General features: G+C 42.3%; 1 protein-coding gene and 1 long non-coding RNA gene across 5 annotated transcripts in view; one reads left to right on the top strand and one right to left on the bottom strand.

The window, feature by feature from the left end:
• LOC104331180 (TLE family member 1, transcriptional corepressor) overlaps positions 1 to 1,421 on the bottom strand; it is an 84,570-nt gene extending 83,149 nt beyond the window's left edge. For all 3 annotated transcript variants that reach the window (XM_075411707.1, XM_075411708.1, XM_075411710.1), the window contains exon 1: positions 248 to 1,421. In XM_075411707.1, the coding sequence (XP_075267822.1) occupies positions 248 to 271 (24 nt within the window). In that variant the 5' untranslated portion in view covers positions 272 to 1,421. The remainder of the gene's footprint in view (positions 1 to 247) is intronic.
• Positions 1,422 to 2,189: 768 nt separating this feature from the next.
• Positions 2,190 to 20,684, top strand: LOC142358835 (uncharacterized). 2 transcript variants are annotated; one of them, XR_012761897.1, is made up of 4 exons: positions 2,190 to 2,342; positions 2,430 to 2,531; positions 16,672 to 16,813; positions 20,121 to 20,684. It is a non-coding gene; the product is annotated as an uncharacterized LOC142358835 (long non-coding RNA). The 2 variants fall into 2 exon arrangements; XR_012761898.1 differs by lacking the exon at positions 20,121 to 20,684 and adding an exon at positions 18,761 to 18,832.
• The last annotated feature ends 448 nt before the right edge of the window (positions 20,685 to 21,132 follow it).

Here is a 21,132-nt window from a genome sequence, read left to right as displayed (position 1 = left end):
CGGGAGCCGCTCCGGCCCCGACCCGCCCGCTCCCGCCGCCGCCGTCTACCCGAAAGCGGGGCGTGCCGGCTCCTCCCCGCCGACCCCCGCCGCGGGGGGCACGGCCGGCCCCGGCGGGGAGGGGGATGCTGCCCGGCTCTGCGGTGACCCCCCCCCCCCCCCAGCCTTCGCTCCCGGGGCACATAAGTTGCCCACGAAACGAGAAAGGGACCGGGGGGGGGCGCGGCGCGGCCCGAGCCGTACTTACGGGGTGCCGGCTCTGGGGGAACATGGCTCCGGCTGCGGCGGGGCTCCCTGGAAGCGCGGTCCTTCGCGGCGAACCCCCCGCCCGGCCCGGGCTTCACAGCCGGAGCGCCGAGGGGGCAGTAGCCGGTCGAGGCGCCGCTCAGTGTCCCCGCCGCGGGGACATCCCCCGCCCGCGGCGGCCTTCTCTCCTGCTGTTCCGGGGGAGGGCTGGGGGCACCCGGGGCAGGCGGACGGGCCGCGATCGGGACGGTCGGCGGCGCTGCGGCCGTCGCCCACGGCGCCCGGCCGCGGCGGGACGGGGCCGGGCCGGACCCGACGGTGCGAGGGTCGGGGGGTCGCGGCCGCCCCGCCGCGGGAGCGAGTAATCCCCCCCCTCTCTCTCGGGCTCCCGATGCGACCGTGAGGCCGGAAACCCCGGGCGGAGGCGAGTCCTCTCCCCGCTTCTGCCTCTTGCCAAGGTGGGGGGGAGGTGTGGAAATCCAGCCGGAGGAAGCGGCGTCAGCGGCGGGACCGTCGCAAGCCGGGAGGGCGAGAGAAAGTCTCCGGGGAGGGCCGCGCTGCTCCCGGGTGTCGGCGGAGGGTCCAGGTCATCGGCGAGACGCGGGGCGACGAAGCGAGCAGGCAGGCGGCAGGAGGAGGAGGAAGCGGAGCAGGAGGAGGAGGAAGGAGGGGGCGGGGGGGGGCTCCGCACAGCCGGCCCCGGTCGGAGCGGCCCCGGTCGCACATGCACAGAGCGCAGGAGGGCGGAGGAGGGGTAAGCACGCCGGCAGCGAAGGCTCTTCCGTCCGTTGCGGAGAGGTCCCTCGGACAAAAGAAAAACAAAACTCCTCAGAAACGCCCGCTGGCCCCGTCGGGGCGGCGGTGAAAACGGAGAGAAGACGAAAGCGCCCGCGCCGGGGCTAGATAGGACGGGGAGCTCCTCGCGGCACCGCGGCTGCAGCCTCCTCCGGGCGGGCGGGCGGGCATCGGCACACTGCGCACCTCAGCAGAGCGCGGTACATCGCGGCGACCCCGGCACCATCCCCCTCCTCCGCGCTGCCCCGCCGCTCCTCGCGGGCGCGGAATTAAAGTTCTCCCCGGCTGAGGCGTGCGGGGTTCGCCGCCGGCCTCCCTTCCCTTCCCCGCCGGGCCGGGCCGGGGGTCCGGGGGCGCTGGGGCGGCCCCGCGGGAGGCGCTCGGCGGGACGGGCGCGCGGCCGTGGGCGAGCGGGACGCTCCGCGCTCGCCCGCGCCGCTTACATTAGCACGCGGTTTCACACTCCGCCAGCTAACCAGCGGCCCGGCCCCGCCCACGCCGCGCGCGGTTGTTGGGGGGGGGGGGGGGAACCGCCACCGTCCAATCGCCGTCCCCAGTACCAACGTGGTGCCGTGATGCGTCCCGGCCCCGCGGACCAATGGCGAGTGCCCGAGTCCCGCCGCCTCTTAGCCTTTCGCTGGGACCCGCTTCTGGCGGAGTGGCAGGAGCGCTCCCAGCTGGCCAATAGGAGGGCGCGGAGAGCGCAGAGCCGCGGGGAGGAGGGGAAGGTCGGCGGGAAGGAGCGGTGGAGAGGCTGAGCCGTCAATCAAAGTAACGTGGGGCGCGCGGAGGGGCGTGGTGATACGGGGCGGGGCGGGGCGCGGAGGAGAGCGGGGCCGGCTGTTGGCGGGGGCTCCGCGGGTAGGGGAGTGGCCCCCGCGCGTTGCGTGCCTTCGCCGGCGGGGACTCGCAGCCGGGTGGCAGTCGGGGCCCAGCTCCCCCGGGCCCGGCCCCTCCCCCCGCTCCGCCTGCGGGGGAAACCCGCCTTTTTTCCCTGGGCGGGGGGGGGGTCCTGCCAGAGGGAATCCGTCGCAGGCTTTCGTGTTGTCCGTGGTGGATAGGCCCGCCCGCGGTGGGTGAGGGTCCAACAAATCCCGCGGGCTCGGTGCGGGTCTGCTGAGGTGACCGAGCGGCGACGCGGCCGGCAGCGGGCAGCGAGCGTCCGAGCGCGTCTGCTACCCGCGGCTTGCGGCAGGACGGGGCGAGGTGTGAAGCGCCGCTACCTGCGGGCTGGGAACGACGCCCAGGGACGCGCGGAGGCGCTGAGCGTGGCTGCGCGCCGCCGGGACGGAGGCCTGGAGGTGCTGCGCCGTGCCGTGCCGTTTAAACGCAGGAAGGGTGGTTTTGCAATCTGCGTTTTCTTACAATTCCCCGTTAATATTTACTAGGTGCCCTTGTTTAGAGCCACGTTACGCTTCATCTCGCATCCTAAAGAAGGAGCATTCTGTGTCTGAAATTGGATATGAGATCTGACACGTTACCATCCCAAGGTACGGCTTTACTCGTTCCGAGTGCCGCCTTCTGTACTACGTTACTCCCGGTTTTACACACAAAAGACCAAAAGAAAAAGAAAATGGAACTCCCTCAGTCTTCTGCAGTGGGGTTTGGACTTCATTCTGGGACTGCAGAGTTTCGGCACTGGAAACAGGTGCATGTATGTCTCTGCCCATCTCTGCCCCTGCGGCTGTACCTACAGCTGTCTGTACCTAGGCAGACGTACGTGTGTGTTCGTATTTAGACACACACAGATACGCCCATACATCTTTCTAAATACATAAATAAATGTGAGGACTTTTCATGTTTTCTGGGAGATAAGGCAATGCACCCTTGGCAGGGACCCGTGATAGATTGTGGTTCCCAGGCAGGACGGGGATGTAAACGTGTCTGGTGTTCCACGTGCGTGAGTAAAGCGCAAAGTCTTGCATTCTGTTCCCAGTGCTTCTCTTGTAGCCTTGGACAAGCCAACTCACTGCTCTGTTCATGGCATTGGAAAGCTTGATTAATTAATGCTTATAAAGTACAGAGATCTTCAGATGAAAGGTACTATAAAAATCCAAGCTATTATTACATACTTTGTGTGTGTACCTAGTAGCTATGGAGTCTGTAATAACGTAACACTTACCTAACTTTGGTTGTACTTTGCTTAACCTGCTGGCACAAGTTGTTAATGAGATATTAACAGATATGACATTAAAACAACACTGTGTTTTGGAACATAAACAAAAGCTTTTTTTTTTTTTAATTGCTCACCTACATGAAAGTTGAAATGTCTTGTAACCTTTATTTGTCATCACTAAAATGTCCAAGGCATGTTTTAACAGAAACAGAAAAGCTCTATTTTCTTGACTTTTTTAACAAGTGCTTTTAACCTACTTAGATTCTGGAATCAGACACTTCAGGGCATTTTGAACCGTCTCCATCGTAATTGAGATGGAAGAGCTGTAAAAGCAGTAGTAGAAGCAAATGTGATGATTTTTTGTTTTTTCAAAGGAGAACCACTGAGACTGTGTAGTATGAACAATAACCAACATGATCTGGTATTGAACTGGTTTATAATGCATCGTCATTGGCTGATCAGAGCGTAAAAATTTCCTTTTTGTTAGGTGGGTATAAATCTGGATTAATCCCAGAAAAGTGAACATGCTCATTCCATGGCAGTGCTCACTATTTAGACCACTAAAAGGCCGAAATATGGCCAATCATGTTGTAAAGAGCTGTATTCAGCTTGAAGGTAGTACTTTATACCAGATCGTTATGTCACGAAACTGTACGTACTCTACATAATTCTCAAACTAGACTAAAAGTAATTGTGTTTAAATCCTTGTCTCGTGTTTCAAAAATACAGTGCAAAGGTTGCCTTCAGTATTAACCCACTTCCCCCCAAAACCCTTCTGTTTAATCGTCCATTTGACTCTGCGGTTTGATATCAGTTGCTTTTCACTGTAAGCATTTTAATGTAGTGTTCCCACCTTGTATACCAATGGAGCTAATGCTGCCCTGACTATGTACTGAAAACTCACACTGGAAGCAGTTGGACTTTGAGTCAAAAAAAGCAGTATTGAGTCCAAAATGTGGTTTGAATATACTGAAGGGGTTTCAGATGTAGCAGATGTATCTCTTCTTTAGGGAGATAACGTATTGTATGATGTTCTGTTTACCATGCTGTTTGTGTTTTTTTCCTTTACTGTTAACAGTACTACTTACAAGCAATATTTTTTAACTTCCCACAAACTGGCACATATAATAAAAATGTTGATGATGTTAAGCACTAGGAGTTTGCTGAAGGTGGGTAGGAAGCTATTTAGCAAATTTGTGACTTATCCCACCGTTCTACTACCTATGTAGTGAGAGCAAATCAGCGGAGGAAGCAATTCTAGAATTCAACAGATTTTATGCTCTCAAAGTTTTAGATTGAGAGGTCATTGGATTTTCAACTGAAAGAGAGAGAATGAGTTTAAAAGTTATGTATACGTGCACAGTGGGAGGGGATTGTTCTATTTCAGTTTTTTTTAATGACAGGATGGCACAGGTGGAATAGAGAAAAAAAGGGTATCTGAGTCGTACGGTGCGTATGGTGTAGTAGCAACTACCTATACAGCTGCAAGAATAATTATTTTTATGGGGGCATGCAAAATAATATCACTTTTAAAACATTTCTTTATTTATGAAGTGCAAATGATGTGAGCAGGGTAAAGCAATTACATTTCTAATTATTCGCTATCTTTTGGCTAATAGCCATCGCATACCCTCTTTGTAATTTGATTTCTTTTTAATTAGTAGCTTTCCTTGTAGGCAAGAATGTTCAAAAAGTTGCACTAGGTCATTTTACCATCATGTCTGTATTCCCTTCCCCCATTCTTTCACCCTTAAAAATTCCCCGAGTTGAATTAAAAAAAAAAAAAAAGTCAGTAGCAGATCGTGCAGCAGTAAAACCTCAAATAAAATCAGATCCAAAGAATCCCTTGTGGTTTCACACAATATGGTAAAATTAGAGATTGCAGGAAACCAACCAAATTAAACTGGGAACATTTGAAGAGAAATGACCAGGCTTTAAGAAAATGACAAACTGGCTGGCCAGTGTGTTTTTTTATCAACAATTTCTTTGTTGAGGCATAGATCAAAGAAACCTGCATATGTTTTCGTTTTGTTCTAACTAGAAAATTACATCCAGATGTTTAATAGGCATTCTGTTGGTTTTTCTGCATTGATTAGATGTGTTGGTACTGTTTGCTTACAAGTGTAGCCGGATCATTAGCTAATGCAAAGAAATGTTTGCAGCGAGTTGCTAATTAGGTCTTTTGGAAACTCTCCATACTCAGGAACAATTTGTACAGTGGCCAGAAAAACTTGCGGTACTTGAGAAGTCGCTTTCCCTTCTGTGTATGGGAAAAAACAATCAGTCGCTTTCCCTAATCTTCTTTTGCCTACAGGGATTGCAGCTTGATCCCAGTGGGTTGAAATGCAAATAAATTAGGAAGAGACCACACACACGCCCGCGCGCACGCATCCCACCCCCATCCCGGTCTGCTCTTTCATTCAAAATGCAGTTGTACAATCTTACAAAAAAATGACCAAAGTGCAGTGTTTAGAACTGAAATGTATTAAATTCTCAACTTTCATGTTACCAAATACACAGCATTTTTGAGCATACTTTAGAGACAGATGGGGAAGCCCTTTATGATGAATGAGTGTACTTGAATTCATTACTGTGGTACTTATAATTAAAGTAGCTCTTTCACAACTTCACTACTTCTGCAGGGTACTTCAAGACAAAGCTTAGGGGAAGTGTATATATGGATGACGGGAGGGGTGAAAGAGGCGCAGAAGAACTTTAATCTCCTGTGTTTTGTTAAGTCTAAAAAGGGGTCAGAGATATTACCTGTTTACAATATTGTCAGAGAAATTGTTGTAGACTTCATGGCCCTGACCTGATAACCTTTTAGGTGCAACGTCACCTTTCAAAAGATGCTTGACAATGTCAATGACCTTTCTAATAAAGACCACCTGCCAGTATATCACGCTTCAGTCTGTTGCAGAATGAGGTCTCCACCACAGGAGATGACAGCAAAAGGAGCGATGTGTGTATATTTTGTACAGTAAACGGGAACACATCCTCATACCAGCTCCCTGATCCTGTAGTCACACAGATGACTGAGTTTACTCCTGGAAATACTCCCTTTGAAGTCAATGACAATACTTGCATGAAAAAGGAAATCTCTGTGTCAGACTTCACCAGATCAGGGCCAAGCATACAGAATGCGTAGGCTGTGTGTGACACACATTTGCAAAACACATGTGTTTTTACCAGTGAGGCTATGCAAATGTAGAAGACTGGGTTTTATCCCCTATTTAGGGAGTTACCTAAAAGGGAAAGGTGTCACAGAAGTACAGTTAACCATTTCACTTTAGTAAACTAGTCGTGGTAGACTATTTTTCCTTGACTTGAAAAATCCTAAAATTTTTCCAGTCTGTTTTGGTTCCCTGTATTTTGTCTTTTGCCACAAATAGTACATTTATTTTATTTTTCCCTAAGCTGTCAATAACATCTTAGAAAGAGTCTACAGAAGATGCTTAGGCTGAAAACCACAGGGGAAATAGCATTGAGACAAATGGTCTTGTAGAAATGTTGCTTCCACAACGTTTGTTGAAATGAGTGAAGGAAGTTTCGTCTTAGAAAGAAAGGAATTATCTGAGAGGGAGAGATTGCTCGAAGTGCACTGGCATTTCAGGGTTAGGAAAAACAACTGCTTGCTGCTGCAAAGGTATGTGAAGCCCTGTCCTTTATCTGGATACCGGTTCCCCATGTATGGACGCAACAGCCTTGAGGAATCCTTTAAGTACAGATGTGATACAGAAATATTGTGTGCAAAGTCATGACTCTCTGTCAGCCGATAGGAATTAGGTTCAACTGGAAGATGGCTGGAGTTTGGCAGCTGTTTCTCTTAATACTTCTCTCTCTCAATTCTTCAGAATCTGAGTTCTTGCCTACACTGAGGTTATCAACCCCATATGAGCTGCTCTTATACCAACCTTCTACTCCAGACCTCAGATTTCAATCTGGTGGAGTCTAGATGAGAGCAGATTGTGCTGTCCTGCTGTCTCTTCATAATGCAGATGCTATAATGCACTGGCACGCTATGTCTGCAACATCTGCAGAGATGGTCTTCCAGCACTGGTGGCACAGAGGCACAAGGTCTGTTTCCAGCTTTCCCCATGCCGTAAAAGCTCTGGGCTCCCGTATTCTTGATGGAATGGATTTACCAATATGTCTTTCAGGATCCAATGGGAGGTGGAGATATTATAAGAAGTTGCTGGAAAGGGAGAGCGATGGGGAGGAGAACTGGGGAGAGGGAAAGGAATTATACAGAGAGGGAACATTTCAGTGCCAATTCTTAACAAATGTGGAAATTTCCGTAGAAAAACACCATTAAACTTCAGGCAAGATTGTAAACAATAGCAGTTTCTCACAGTATAAAAAAGTAATTGAATGTCTCAGTCATCCAGCACTGTCCACTTCTCTGTTTTCCTTCCCACTCTGAACTTACTGCCCTTCCACTACTTCAAATCCGGGTGTCTCAGTTTATATCCTGAAGGGCCAAAATGTAATGACAACTGTGATTATTAATAGAGCATATCCATCCTCCAAAATATGACATCATAAATTCCATAGTTCGACATACATGTAGAACTAATCGCTAATGCAAATTATCTACTCAGTCCTGAAGTGAATGCTCAAATGAAGCATCCCGTCAAAAAGACATGTCTTGTAACTATTGATCTTTTCTGATACACTGGTATTCTTGTAATCAGTGGCATCACCTAGTATAAAATTGGTATAAAGAAGAGGAAAAATAGATCCACTACATGCAATTTCACTTACATATCACTGCCTCTAAAATACCAATAAACCTTCTAGTGCAGAAAACCACATGATATGATTACACAGTAGGGTAACCATGCACCACTAATCCAAATATCTGAACATTTAGCAGTTAGAAAGTACAATGAAGGGTTAAGATTAATACTGGTTGTTGAAGAGAGAGAAGCCAAAGAGACTGAAAGGACACTTTTTGCAAAAACAGAGGCCTAATGAGTACAGTAGTACAGTACAGTAGAGATGGGATGTTGTATGCTGAATTGCTTGGACGGGGGAGGGTGGGAGTGGGGGGTGGTTACGTGGGGTTTTCTTTTTTTTTTTTTTTGTGGTTTGCCATCTATCCACCTGAGCTCAAAAGCAATGAAAAGTATGCACATATTCATAATTTACCATTATAAATTCAGTAGCTGGTAGTAAAATATTTTCTATCTAGCCTTTTTCATTTTCTGCTGTAGCTTTACTGTCTGCTAATGTGCTTATGCATACTCAGGTGCTTAGCTGTCTGAGTTAGGTAACATCCATGCAGGAGAATATCTTGATGTTACATGACCCCAGAGTATAGCTTGGGAGAATGTCTGCTCTAAAACTGGCAGTAGGTTGTACTTTGGGAACAGACTGGGCCACATAAGTGAAATCATTTTATCGCCATTAATTTTGCAGTAAAATAGTTTGCAAATATCACCAATGCAAACCATCAGAAGCAGGGAGTAAGCAGCACAAGGCATGCAGGTGTGTCTGTATGCCTTTTAATACAATTATACATTGGTTTATATGTTCTCATATTGCCCATATGGACTAAGTGTGTTAGCTCAAATGGATTAAGTGTCACTATTTTGCTTTTGAATTAAGGTCTTTCACTTAAATGAGAGGTATGTGATCAGTCTTCTGAAGGTAGTTCAATACAAGAGCAATTTTACCAGTGCTCTTCACACCTGCAAGTGAGATGTCCTTGAAAAGGCAAGAACAGAATTTGGGGTTTTGTAGAAAGCCACTGGCTGTGTAGACCATTATTAACGAGGTCCTATGAAGTCAGGCACCTTTTGTGAAAACCTCATATTGAGTCATAACATGTTGACAACTCTTTACTTTTAATCTTTTTCTTTTCTCTTTTCCTTTCTTTTCTTTTTTCCTTTCTTTTCTTTTTTCTTTTCTTTTCTCTTCTTTTCTTTTTTCTTTTCTTTTCTTTTTTCTTTTCTTTTCTTTTCTTTTCTTTTCTTTTCTTTTCTTTTCTTTTCTTTTCTTTTCTTTTCTTTTCTTTTCTTTTCTTTTCTTTTCTTTTCTTTTCTTTTCTTTTCTTTTCTTTCCTTTCCTTTCCTTTCCTTTCCTTTCCTTTCCTTTCCTTTCCTTTCCCTTTTTCCTTCTCTTTCCTTCTCTTTCCTTTCCTTCTCTTTCCTTCTCTTTCCTTTCCTTCTCTTTTCCACAGATTTTGCTTTTAGCTCAACAGTGCTGGGGAATATTTGCCTAACAAAAGGAAGAGGTGGGTAAGCATTTAGGGATATTTTCTACATGCATTTTACATGGCCACTTCTGCAGTCTTGCAGAACAATTCAGAATATGGCATTTAATTTCCAAGAGAAATGTACTACCTGCAGTGAAGTGCAGTTACTTCAATGCAACTCCTTGAAAAGTGTGGGGGTATTTCATTCATTTAATTAATCTGGTAAAGCTTTGTCCATTTTGGTTTTATTTGCATCCTTTTCTTAGGAGCTTGATTTTGCCTGTGTTTCTTATATGTCTGAAAGTAGATAGACACCTGAACATCTACCACAACTTGCCACTTAAGTAAGCAGGTATTTTTATTTTGAGATCACATACTCTGGTTTGAATTAGAGGTTTGTACAGTTTGTTTTCTTATACTATCAATTCCACTGGAAAAAAAGAAGAGCAAATAAATGTGAGGAGAAAAACCAAATCACAGGTCATTGTTCAACTTTAGGTCTGTCATAGGCTGAGATACTATGGGAAGTATAAAGGCTGTGTTCTAAACAAGTTTTCTTTAAGTGGTTCACATGGGGCTCCTGCTGAACTGGCCAGATGGTGCAGGCAAGGTCACACATGTTTTTAAATAATTTTTGAATATTGGTTGGTTCTCTCCAAACTAGCCAGCCAAACCACAAGACAACTTCTGAATCCTCAGTTGAGAAAAACTCCCACAAGCAAATTGCTCAACAAAGCCTGGCATATTTTTCCCCTGTGTTTGAAAACAATAGGAACGGGAATCCTATTTCCAGACTTACTTCTGTCCCAAGCTGTGAGACACCTCACAGAAGGCTGTAGGACGGGAACAGGTCATGTACGGAAGAAAGAGTATGGCACTGCGATGGCTGACTGCTAATGGTTTCTCTTGAATGTGGGCTGTCAGTTGCAGCGCAGCCATAAACCTGGTCTTTTCTCTGCCCCACACATCACCCTACCTTCTTTAATATCATAAATCAAGCTCATGTGTGTCCCTGTGCCCTGGGTCAGAAAGCATGAGAGACTCTCAATGCATGAGGTACAGGGCTAACTATAGGAATATCAACTCTAAAGGTAGGTGGGGGTAGGATTTTGTCTCAGGTACCTGACATGTCTAATAAAATGCACTGAATGTCCCAAGATATACTGAGAGTTTTCCTGCTTGGGTGTATAAGGAGAGATAAAAGCAACCATACAGAATCGCCTAACCTGACTTCCAAACGTAGCTTTCTTCTCAAGAAACCTGTGCCACTGCAGAAATGTTGCTGGGTGTGGTTTGCAGAATTTTGCTGTAGGGAATATTTATCCGTCTTTGTACACTCTTTCTTATTTTAAGGTCTTTCATAATTTTGCTGTTCTGCGTGAATGCCGTCTTCTTTTGCCTGCAAAGGACATCTGGGACTTGTTACTTACTTGCACAGAGGAGCACTACAATATAGTCAATCTGGAAACAAGTACTAGAAAATATTTTATTAGCAGCTGTTGAGTTCAGGAAAAAATATGTCTTTCTCTAGATAGCCTTCTATCACTTACTTTTGTTTTTTTTTTTTTGTTTATTTCACAAAATTTTTAACTTCTAATGGGAAAGTAGTGGAACCTTGAAAACAGAAATCTTAAAATCAAGCAGTTTATCATGTTGGCAGTCCCCTGGAAAGTTGTTACATCTTTGCAAGTTTAAACTCCACAGTAAATCCCCAGTAAAAGCAAAGAACATGTGTATCTGGGTAGTAAGTATTAGAAAAGCATGAGAGAGTGGAAAATAAAGTTTAATTTATTTTTAAGTGCTACTTGAGAAATTTGCTTTGCTGGATTATTATTTTTTTCACTGGAAACATTTTAGGCCTAGATAGATATTTTCTAGATGAGTGGAAGACTGTTTCAAAAAAGCTAGACTACTAGCGTCTGGCCTGAGCCACAAAGATTGTTCTCTTGCGGAGGACAGTGTTGCCTTAAGCCTCTGAATGAACTCCATTTTCTGTCTGTCTAGTGTGTGACTACTAGTTGCCTACTCATGAATGAGATGTATCACTTTTAATATGTTACCTGAATGAAAAAGTGAGTGCTATGCTTTCCCAAATTTTCTGGAAAAGCACAATTTTATAAGCATCCTGTACAGATAAAATAATAGCAAAAATGTATAAAAGTTATTCTCATCTTTCTCTTGCATCAGGTAAGAAGAAAGGGAGGCTTACAGGCACTATTTAGGACACCAAGTGTAGTACATACTAAATGACGGATATGATGCAAAAGCTTGCATGATACAGGGCATGATTTTGTGGGTTTTGATTGTATGAAAATAGACATATTCTTCAGTAATTTGGGAACTTATTTATGTGTACATGCATATGTACACACACAGGTATACATACACAACACCATGGGGTAGCAACTGATCTGTTCAGTTCCCAGGCAGGCCATTCAGTGGAGCCAAATGCTTAAGAGGAGAGAATCTGATCCAGACGTGTAAAACTTTCATTTCATGCAGTGATTAATTGAAAGTCAAAGTAACCTCACTTTTTTTTTTCCCTATCCCCGTTCCAAACGATTATTCAAAATGAATGCAGAATGCTTAAATATGTCCCTGTTAGAACATCAGATGCCAGGGAATGCTGTTGTCTTCTGCTTTCACCATTTTGTACCTTCTGTTCCTCAGTATAAATGGCAAACTGCAACTGGCACCTGAGAAAGTGTTAAAACACACTGGAAGTATTGAAGCGATGTTGATAAATGCAAACAGCCTGCCTGAAGGAATACCACCTTCATTTAGATCATCTGTTTTCAAATGTGCGTATCTGTGAAAACAGACATATTAATGTAGCTTTTACCACCAAATCAGTACTCGGAGAATAATTTAAATCATAAATATCGGTTGATAGCTTAAGAAGAAAAAAGCTCCTGAAGATAATTCTGTAATTAAGAGTCCAAAAGACCTTATCTTTTTATCGTATGATAAAACATATGCAGTACAAGAGTTCCTGTTTCTTTTTTTTTTCTAAAGTCTTATACAAAAATTAGACTGAGTATATTTCTCCCTTTTCAGTAAAGAATCTGATTTTAAGAAATGCAAGCTCAGCTGTGAAAGTGACACCATATTAACTGATTCAAAGTTGTGCTTTAGACTATTTTGTTTTATTGTTGCACTTTACTTTCAAGTCAGTCTGTCCTTTTCTGGGACAATATGCTTTATTCAGATGTCATTTAACTCTCAGGTATTGTTTTTAGAACACATCATGCTTTTTCTGAGATGACACTTTTTCTGTTCTGCATACCATTCTCTCATTTCCCGTTTACATTACTCCTGCTGCTTACTGGCTAGAGGGGGAAAGGATCTATCTTGCAAGGCTGCAAAACATTACAACAGGACATGCTCAAAAGTTAGGTCTTGCTCTCTGGCTGCTGTACAACAAAATGAGAGTCAGTGGTTTATTAGGGGATTCCAGCAACTTCCACTGTGGCGTACTCCTCTGGTTTTATGAAAGAACCCTAGAGTCAGTCAATTCAGAGGTTCCTGTGGTTCTTGATATGTATGGTCATGTTGGCTAGGTCCCACAAAAGCATTACTAGGTGGCGCTTTTTTTTTTTTTGTAACATGCCAAGTAACACCCCCAGGTTTCGGGGTGAAAACAGCCACAATTATGAAACCCTGTTTCATCTAGACTTGTAATTCCTGATTGGAAAAAAATGTTTGGCTTGATGTTTAAACTATTTACTTTAAAGGGAAATGAGAATGCTTCTATGAAGCAAGAAAAAATTAGTCAATTTTTTTTTCATTACATCAAAAATATTCTAATTCAAAATTATATTTTTGTCAGTCTAGATCAAAGAGTCTGTGGCTGTATTACATCTTAAAACTTATCTTATACTTAAATCTGCTGAATATTCATATGCCAGAGGTATTTAAGAAAGACAATTTAGTCAAGTGGAGTTATTAATCATTTTGTTGCAAGTAGCTCGGGCCCAGTCATTTCCCTGCTTGTTGTAAGTCCAGCCTTTTATCCATGGATATATGAAGGACTGAGGGGTTTCTGTTACTGAGGATAGGGATGATTATGTGTCTAGTGATTGTTTTCAGTTCAGTAAGGACTTACAGGTCCAGCTACAGCTCACTGCTAAAAGACCTCTCCTTTTAGTTTAAAAGGAAGAAATCTGTAGTTTGGAAATGAAGTGCCAGGGTTCCAGTTACAACACCTGTAGGTACTAAACATTATTAAAAGGAAGCAATCACATAACGAAGATTTGGGTTTATCCCTTTTTGATTTTTCTTTTTACCAAAAAGATATCACATGGCATTTAAATTTAGGGCTGGTCATAGTTTAACGCGGCAGCTGGCAACTAAGCACTAGACAGATATCTTTGGCAGCTAGACTAGATTAAAAATGTTGGCCAGAAAAGTGAGTACTTCTTTTAAAGTATTTTTTAATAGCTGCTTTGGAGTATTATGCAAAGTGCCTAGGTTTTATCTTCACCTATCTGATTATTGTGCTATTTTCGGCACTGTCGATAAAGTCAAGAACACTAAAAAATAAGCAAAGGATATTTAATGTTTTCTTTCATGTCATCAGAGGAGAATTTGAAGGGGCAGAAACAATGATTAGTGTGACCAAACTGTTCTTCAAAAACCCTGTTTAAGATCTTGCTTCAAACTTTACCGCTCTATGCTCATAGCAGCTGTGGAAGAGAAGACTTAAAATTGAATAGGAAGCATGTTAAATACGGTACAGAGGTGCAGTTCAGAATCTGCTTTGCAATTAGTGATCACAGTTATATCACCTTCAGTGTCCACACTGCCTTATTTAGAGCTGATTATCAACCATGTACTGGGTAGTCTGGTGAACACTGGTCCTCTGGGCTTCTCTGCAAAGGAAGAAGCTTATGTGAGTGGATGCAGTTTTGCAGTACGCTGACTTACCTTGTAGAGGAAGTGTGAGGTAGTTCAACACGTTGCAGTGGGAAACTAGCTAGAATAACCACAAAACAACCTTGAAGAACTGAAGAAATGTGACTGCGTGATAATGTTATATATTAAAATAATTTGCAAAGACCAAACTCAGGCTTCCACTGGGAAAAAAACCAGTCAAAACATTGAAATTTTTGCTTGGCATTTACAGTTGCTGACAGACAGGAACAGCAACCCTACTTTACTGATTAATGCAAACTACTGGAATGAGACCAGCACAACACGATAATGTACCAACATGAGAGAGGAGCAACAGCAGCCATTGTGGATCCTGTCTTAACTTTCCACAGAAGATCAGGACAGCCAGTAGGTACAACAGCAAGAGGAGAAGCTTGCTTTTTCAAAACAGAGAACAATTCCCATGGTTCCCTTCTCCTTGTGTCATGGAGGATGCTATTATCAGATACTTGGACTTGACAGTGCACAACAGTGATTTCTGATGTCAAAAGCTCCTGTGCAGGTCCTTCTGCACTGCCACAATTTCCTTCTACGTCTTGAAAAATTTTGGGTGCGTAGTCAGGCATGATCATGAAGATACCTCATTTCTTTTGCTTTTGTTTTTTGTTTGTTCGTTTTCATCAAATATTTGCTTTGACATTTTAGACAGAAATTCAAGATAGAAAAAAGATGCAAATAAATAAATAGTGAAAGACAGCTGATGTACCCAGAGATACAGCAACAAAGCCAATATGAGAAGAAAAAACTCCAGGCATCATGGATGACAGCTTTGTGCTCTTATATATCTAGATCCAATAGGGCTGGAGTAACTGCAAAGGAAAGGAGCCACATCAGCAGACACACAGATTTCATACTAGCAACCCCATGCTACGTTGATAATGTGTGGTCTTAAGCCATGCTTTCTTCCTGGTGGGGTTTCTACCAGTCTTTAGCCAAAAAGAACTTTAAAAAAATCTTTTGTGGGAACTCGTATAAAGCAATTTGGGAAATATAAGCAGACATTTCTATACAGAGTGCGTGATTTGGTCTATGTATACTGAAAACCTCTATTTTAAGTATGTTTAACTGATAAAAATTATGGAAAGTATGAAAAAAATTTATTGATCTAGGTTTTAAATCAGGTATATGTTGAAGTTTCTTGTAAACAGCAAGTCACGGGCATTCCTACGTTTATATGTATGTATATTTGAAATAACAAAGCTCATTCAAAGTGAGTATGGTTCTCTTCATGCTGTTGTTCGGGTCCTGCCTTATTTAAGAAAGGCAGCTTCAGGAATATTTTTTTTCATATTCTCTCTTTTAGAAGCATTGACTCAGGTTTCTCAAACCTGCAAATGAAGCTTAGTGGGATTTGATAAGCCTTGCTTAAATAAGAAAGAGACTTAGTGGCTGTGAGTTGCTATTATGTGGTAGAAGTCAAACTCAGTTATCTTTCAGTTCTACAATTCTGTGCCAAGACACTGTTTTGAACCTCTACCAGGTGACCTTCTTCATTTAGATTCTCACATCTGAAATCCAGCATAGTGAGGAAAAGCAAAGAGCTAGTCTGTCCCCATGGAAGTCTGACTCTTTCTAGTGGGAAAAAATACCTCTCTGTCAAGCATGGATGAGATTTCTTCAGGACTGTCACCCACATTTTCATAGTACTCTCAGCTGGAATTAGTGGATCAATCAACAAATGGTCACAGGTTTCAGTATTCAACGACTTTTACTACACTTCCTGGTATGTTATTGCTGTTACCTTAAATTTAGTTCATTGTCCTTCAGAAATTGAATGTTTTCGTTCTTTTTGTAAAAAACAATGGCTTGTTATAGAAATGCAGGTTCATCCAAATTGCTTGAAAGAAGAGACATTCAATTTCTGTATCTTGTAACATAATATCATTGATTCTTGATGGCATATTCCCACTATACCTTTCAGCAGATTTGAAGATTATGGGGTTGAAAGCACTTACAATTTAAAACTTGTATTTAAAAATATCACTTTTCCTAGATGAAAATAATTTTGTATTAAAATGATCTGGTAAACTTTTCAGAAATTTTCATGTTCCTTTGGTTCATCTGCTGTCCATTGCATGCAAGCATCATTGCTACACATCAATTTGTAGAAATACCCAGGAAGGACTTACTAGCACTGAAAAGTCATAATTTTTGGTGTGCAGGGGCCTAATAAGGACCTTAATTGTTGAATATCTGTAGCCTTTCATGGGCTATGTCTTCTGGAAATAAACATTTTGTGTGGAAACAAAGGTTACTTCCATATCCTCTATATCTCCTGGAATGATTTTTTACCACTGTTCAGGTTTGCCGGTTGAAAAGAAGACTCACTTGGTTTAAACTTGAATAAACACCTTTTTCTTTTCTTTTTTTTTTTTTTTTTAAGGAAGGAGTGACGCATCAAGAAGCAACAAAAGAGTGAAGTAAGGTATTTACGAGATAGCACGCCATGTTTCTTTTGTAGCATGCTGTATTCAGTCTGACTCAGAGAACGGCAGATGCCCTTGGGACTTTTTATAAATTTGAAGGTGAGTTTTATAACTTTGGCAAGTGGAAAATACCAATTTGTTCCAATATGTACCAGACATATCTTCTGTTGTACTGGTAGAATCTCTAGACTCTAGACACTGAAGAAGGGACTTTATGTCTCTTTCTGTAACAGTTGATTTTGCCTGTAAAGAACTAATATGTATAGGATTCCAGAAGACCATAAAAAATGCTACTAAACTATTCACCCACAAAAAACCTAGAACAACATCTGGGTGCTCCTATGAAGGATCCTGCTTCTGCAGATACCAGTCTGCAGGACTCTTGAGTATGCATGCTTCCCTGTCACAGCCCCCTAGGAGACAGACCCCTCTAGGAATTTCAAACCAGTGGCTGTCAAGAAAGAGGAGAGTCCAAAATTAAAATGCGTTCCTAAAATCCATAGACATTTGATTGCTTACTGGGCAAGGTAAGGCACATGGCCTCCACTTCTGTAGGCCTTTCCTGTTAGATGGAAGCACCTTCTTAAAAAGGCTTAGAAGGGTTTTTGCACAGAGGGCAGGCAAGTCCCAAAGACAGACTGTGTGGGCAGGCCTCAAAAAGTAGAAATGCAACAGGAAGATTTCTGCTCCAAAATATAAAGTAATGGAGAAACCGGTCATATTTCTTGGCAATACTTAGGGACATCGTAAAGCCACAGAGCCTGCACTCAGGCATGTGGCCGGCAGACAAATATGCTTGGTTTCTTGTGGTAGATCTGTGAGATTAGCACTACCGCCTTTAGAGCTCACTAGAAAACTGCCAATGGAACATTATTTCATCTCAGAATGCTGATTCTGCAAAATAAAAAATTTCTGTGAGTATATGTTGACTCTGTTGTAAGATTGAGTGGATACCAGGCAGACAGGTAGTCCAGGATTACTACTGGGTGGGGCAAAATATTATGCAGAAGTTCAAGCTAGGTGAAAAGCAAAATTTCCATTTTGTGGCTAAGATTCCTCAATCTATGGAACTTAAGGTGCATCTTTCTCTTGAAACAAAAGTGTCTTTCATGCTTCATGCCAAAAATCTTCCACAAAATACTTCCTAAAACACACAAAAAAAGATGAGAACAGAATTTATGTTCTGTTCAATACTGATTGCTCTCAGTCAAAATCTCTGCAAAAGGCTTCCAGTGGAATTTCTCTCAGAGTGTCATTTTGTAGGTATTGCCATGGAAAGAAAACCTATGCGTTTTGCTGTATGGGTTAATCCCATGCATGCCGCAGTTAATGACAAAATATTATGTTAAGAAAGTGATAAGGAATCAGGCCTTCATGAGGTAAAAGCAGGTACTGTACACGTAAAGTAGCTTTTAAAAATTGATGGATAAGCTATTTAGATGAAAAAAGATTAAACTTTAATTGTACATATAATGTTAACACATTCTGTATTACATATCAGCGCTAGGTTTGATTGATGAGAAAGCAAGCACATATTTCTGATAGCCTCATTCAACTGATTTCAGCAATTAATAAATAATATCATGGTGAGTTTAAATTGCAAAATAGCTTTCTCAGAGGTTTAGTGCCTGAAAATTCTGGCCCAAATTCTTGATGAGTGCAAGGGAAGTGATTATTTCACCTAAAGGAGAAATGCCCACTAGTAGGCAAGCGGACAGATATATGCCACTGCAAAACCAGGAGCATGGACTCCATTGCTTTTTAACCAGTAACTTAGCTGTGAGAATCTGGTTTATTAGCTAGACTATCACCTTTTATCCTTTGTTTGTGGAATATGAAACATGCTGTTTAAACAGAATATTTTCTTTCAGATTTTCAGGTGTTGATAACTAGGGTAGAATTTATCTTATTAATCCTCTCAGTTTCCCATGTTTACATGACTAATATTCCTGCGTCATGTGTGTCTGATGCCAACACATGGCTCCGTTGTCTCTTTATCTTCTCCTCTAAGCTTAAAATCAACAACCAACTTTTCTGTCTTTCCAGACTTGGATCTCAGCTTACACACCATTGAGTTTTTAGAGGGCATGTGAAACTCCTTTGGAAAGAAAGTAGTAATTCATGTTTACCACTGAAAGAAACAATTATGTGTCTCTATTTCCAGTAATCCACTTCTGTGAATAAACATTGTTTTTAAAAAAACCCACCTTCATAGAAAGTGAATTAGCTTCGTTACTGCTCAAAGCCTTTCATTAGTAATAACACATCTCTGTTTATATTGCTTGTATCTGTGTTGCCTTTTACTTCTGAAAAATACAAGTAGAGGTATATATTCTGGAGTCTGTAAAGCAGGTGACTAATGATATTTCCCTGAAGTCTGACTGTCTGGCAGGTTAGTAACCAGACTGCCAGAACAAAAGAATAAGGGTACATTTATTCTCTGGCTGTGCTCTAAAACAGCTGCGCTGACACCAGCCCCAAAGGATGAGTGGGAGAGGAGGGGAGGGGAGGGGAGGGGAGGGGAGGGGAGGGGAGGGGAGGGGAGGGGAGGGGAGGGGAGGGGAGGGGAGGGGAGGGGAGGGGAGGGGAGGGGAGGGGAGGGGAGGGGAGGGGAAGGGAAGGGAGCTTCTGCTGGTGCTAAGGAGAAGAAGAAAGATTGTTAGGTGAATATGGCAGAAAGGGACTACCTGGATTGCTCAGTCCAGTTCCCTACTTCCACATGTGCCACATCACAAAAATATTGTTTCATGGTTGTAAGATTAAACTGTCTGCCTTGACAATTCTGTATTTAATAGTTAAACAAACAAAAATACTTACATGCGTCTTTAAGTTCTGAGTGTCAGTTCTGTAGTATGAGACTTCATTATGCTGTATTACAATTAAGTTTTGATTGATCCTTGTGGTAAGTTCAATTTACTTAAAGAAAAAGAAAGTCTTTGTGACTGGAAGATGACTCAATTTAGAATACAAATTTAATAATTGAAAAATTCCTTATGAGCCTTATATTTACCTTAAATATTTTTTCCTAGTTATATTCTTTTAAATACTTTTCTTCTAAATATTGCAGCTCAATTTTGGCTTCTGTTTGGAGAAAATTACTCAGGCATCACATTTGCCATTTACATTACATGGAACCCATTTTTCAAGGGTTTGCTATTGCCTATATTAATTTATACTAGAATTATTCACATTTTAATTCACAGAGGTTGTGAAAATTTTTTAGGCATTACTATATTGCTGGACTATTGGCTTCTCTTGTTGTTTTCTAAAAATAGAAATTGTTTAATGCTGTATAAAAATGCATTCTTACATGCATGACAGACATTTTATGCTGCAAAATCTGTGCTCATGTGAGTGTGCTTCTGTGTGCCTTTCACAGAAAATCATCAGTGTCTCCTTACTGTAGGGACTCCAGGTGAGGCTTTGGATCCCTGTGTGAATCACACAACACAAAGCAAAAACAAGACACTTCCTGCTTCAGAGACTCACAATCTGAAATTAGACTTTACATTCATCCCTCCTGGAAGACGTTTTCTTTTCTAACAAATAAACACAATCCGATCTACCTTTTTTGCAGACTGAGTCATCGTGACAGATGCAATGCAGGAAGATAAAAGGGAAAGATGGGCTCTTCTTAAGTGTCTTTCCATGAACTGCATAAAATAAATGCATCCTAAAGTTCTACATCCTTCTGTCGTGGATAATTCAGAAATCCACATAATAATAAGTGCTGGGTAAACTCTTTAATTGAATTGACAACACAGTTGATGTCCAGATGCACAAATATTATGAAATCCAGTGGCAAAATATACAAATGTGTAACCATCATCTAATTAGTGGATTATCTTTAAAAAAAATTATGGAGGAGTGGAATTATCTCTAGATGGAAAAGAAGTAGGAGAGGAACAGAGTTTCTGAATTATTCTTGTATCTGCTCTGACTTTGCCTTTTGCTGATTTTACAAAGTTGGTCAGCTACTGCATGGAGACTAAAGATCTGTCTGTGTCAAGGTCATTGCTTTTTAACATCAACTTTTACTGGAGCAAATGCTGTGTCGGAAGTTCAAGGCCTATACAGTGAAACATCTGATGAATTACTATTCGTACTGTCTGATTAATAATACCCTAAATTAGTATTTCTATCTCTCCTTTTTATCTGCACAGGTATGTTTTTTCATGGTTTGGCCTACAAGAACTACTTTAAGACTGAAACAGATTTTTCTTTTGTTTAGTTTTGATTCAAGTCAGCACATAGCAGGGAAATAGTTTTCTGGTTTTAATCCTGCTTCTTCAGCATTTAAAACAACTTTTGAAAGTCACTTTAAGTTCGAGAAAATGTGATGGCATCCTATGCAAGACATACAGAGCAAACACCCACTTTCAATAGTAAACATTCATTCTGAATAGTATCATTATAAG

Source organism: Opisthocomus hoazin, chromosome Z (assembly GCF_030867145.1).
Source record: "Opisthocomus hoazin isolate bOpiHoa1 chromosome Z, bOpiHoa1.hap1, whole genome shotgun sequence".
In the NCBI taxonomy this organism is placed as follows: Eukaryota; Metazoa; Chordata; class Aves; order Opisthocomiformes; family Opisthocomidae; genus Opisthocomus; species Opisthocomus hoazin.
Note: the sequence above shows the minus strand (reverse complement) of the source record. Positions and strands in the feature narration are given on the sequence as shown.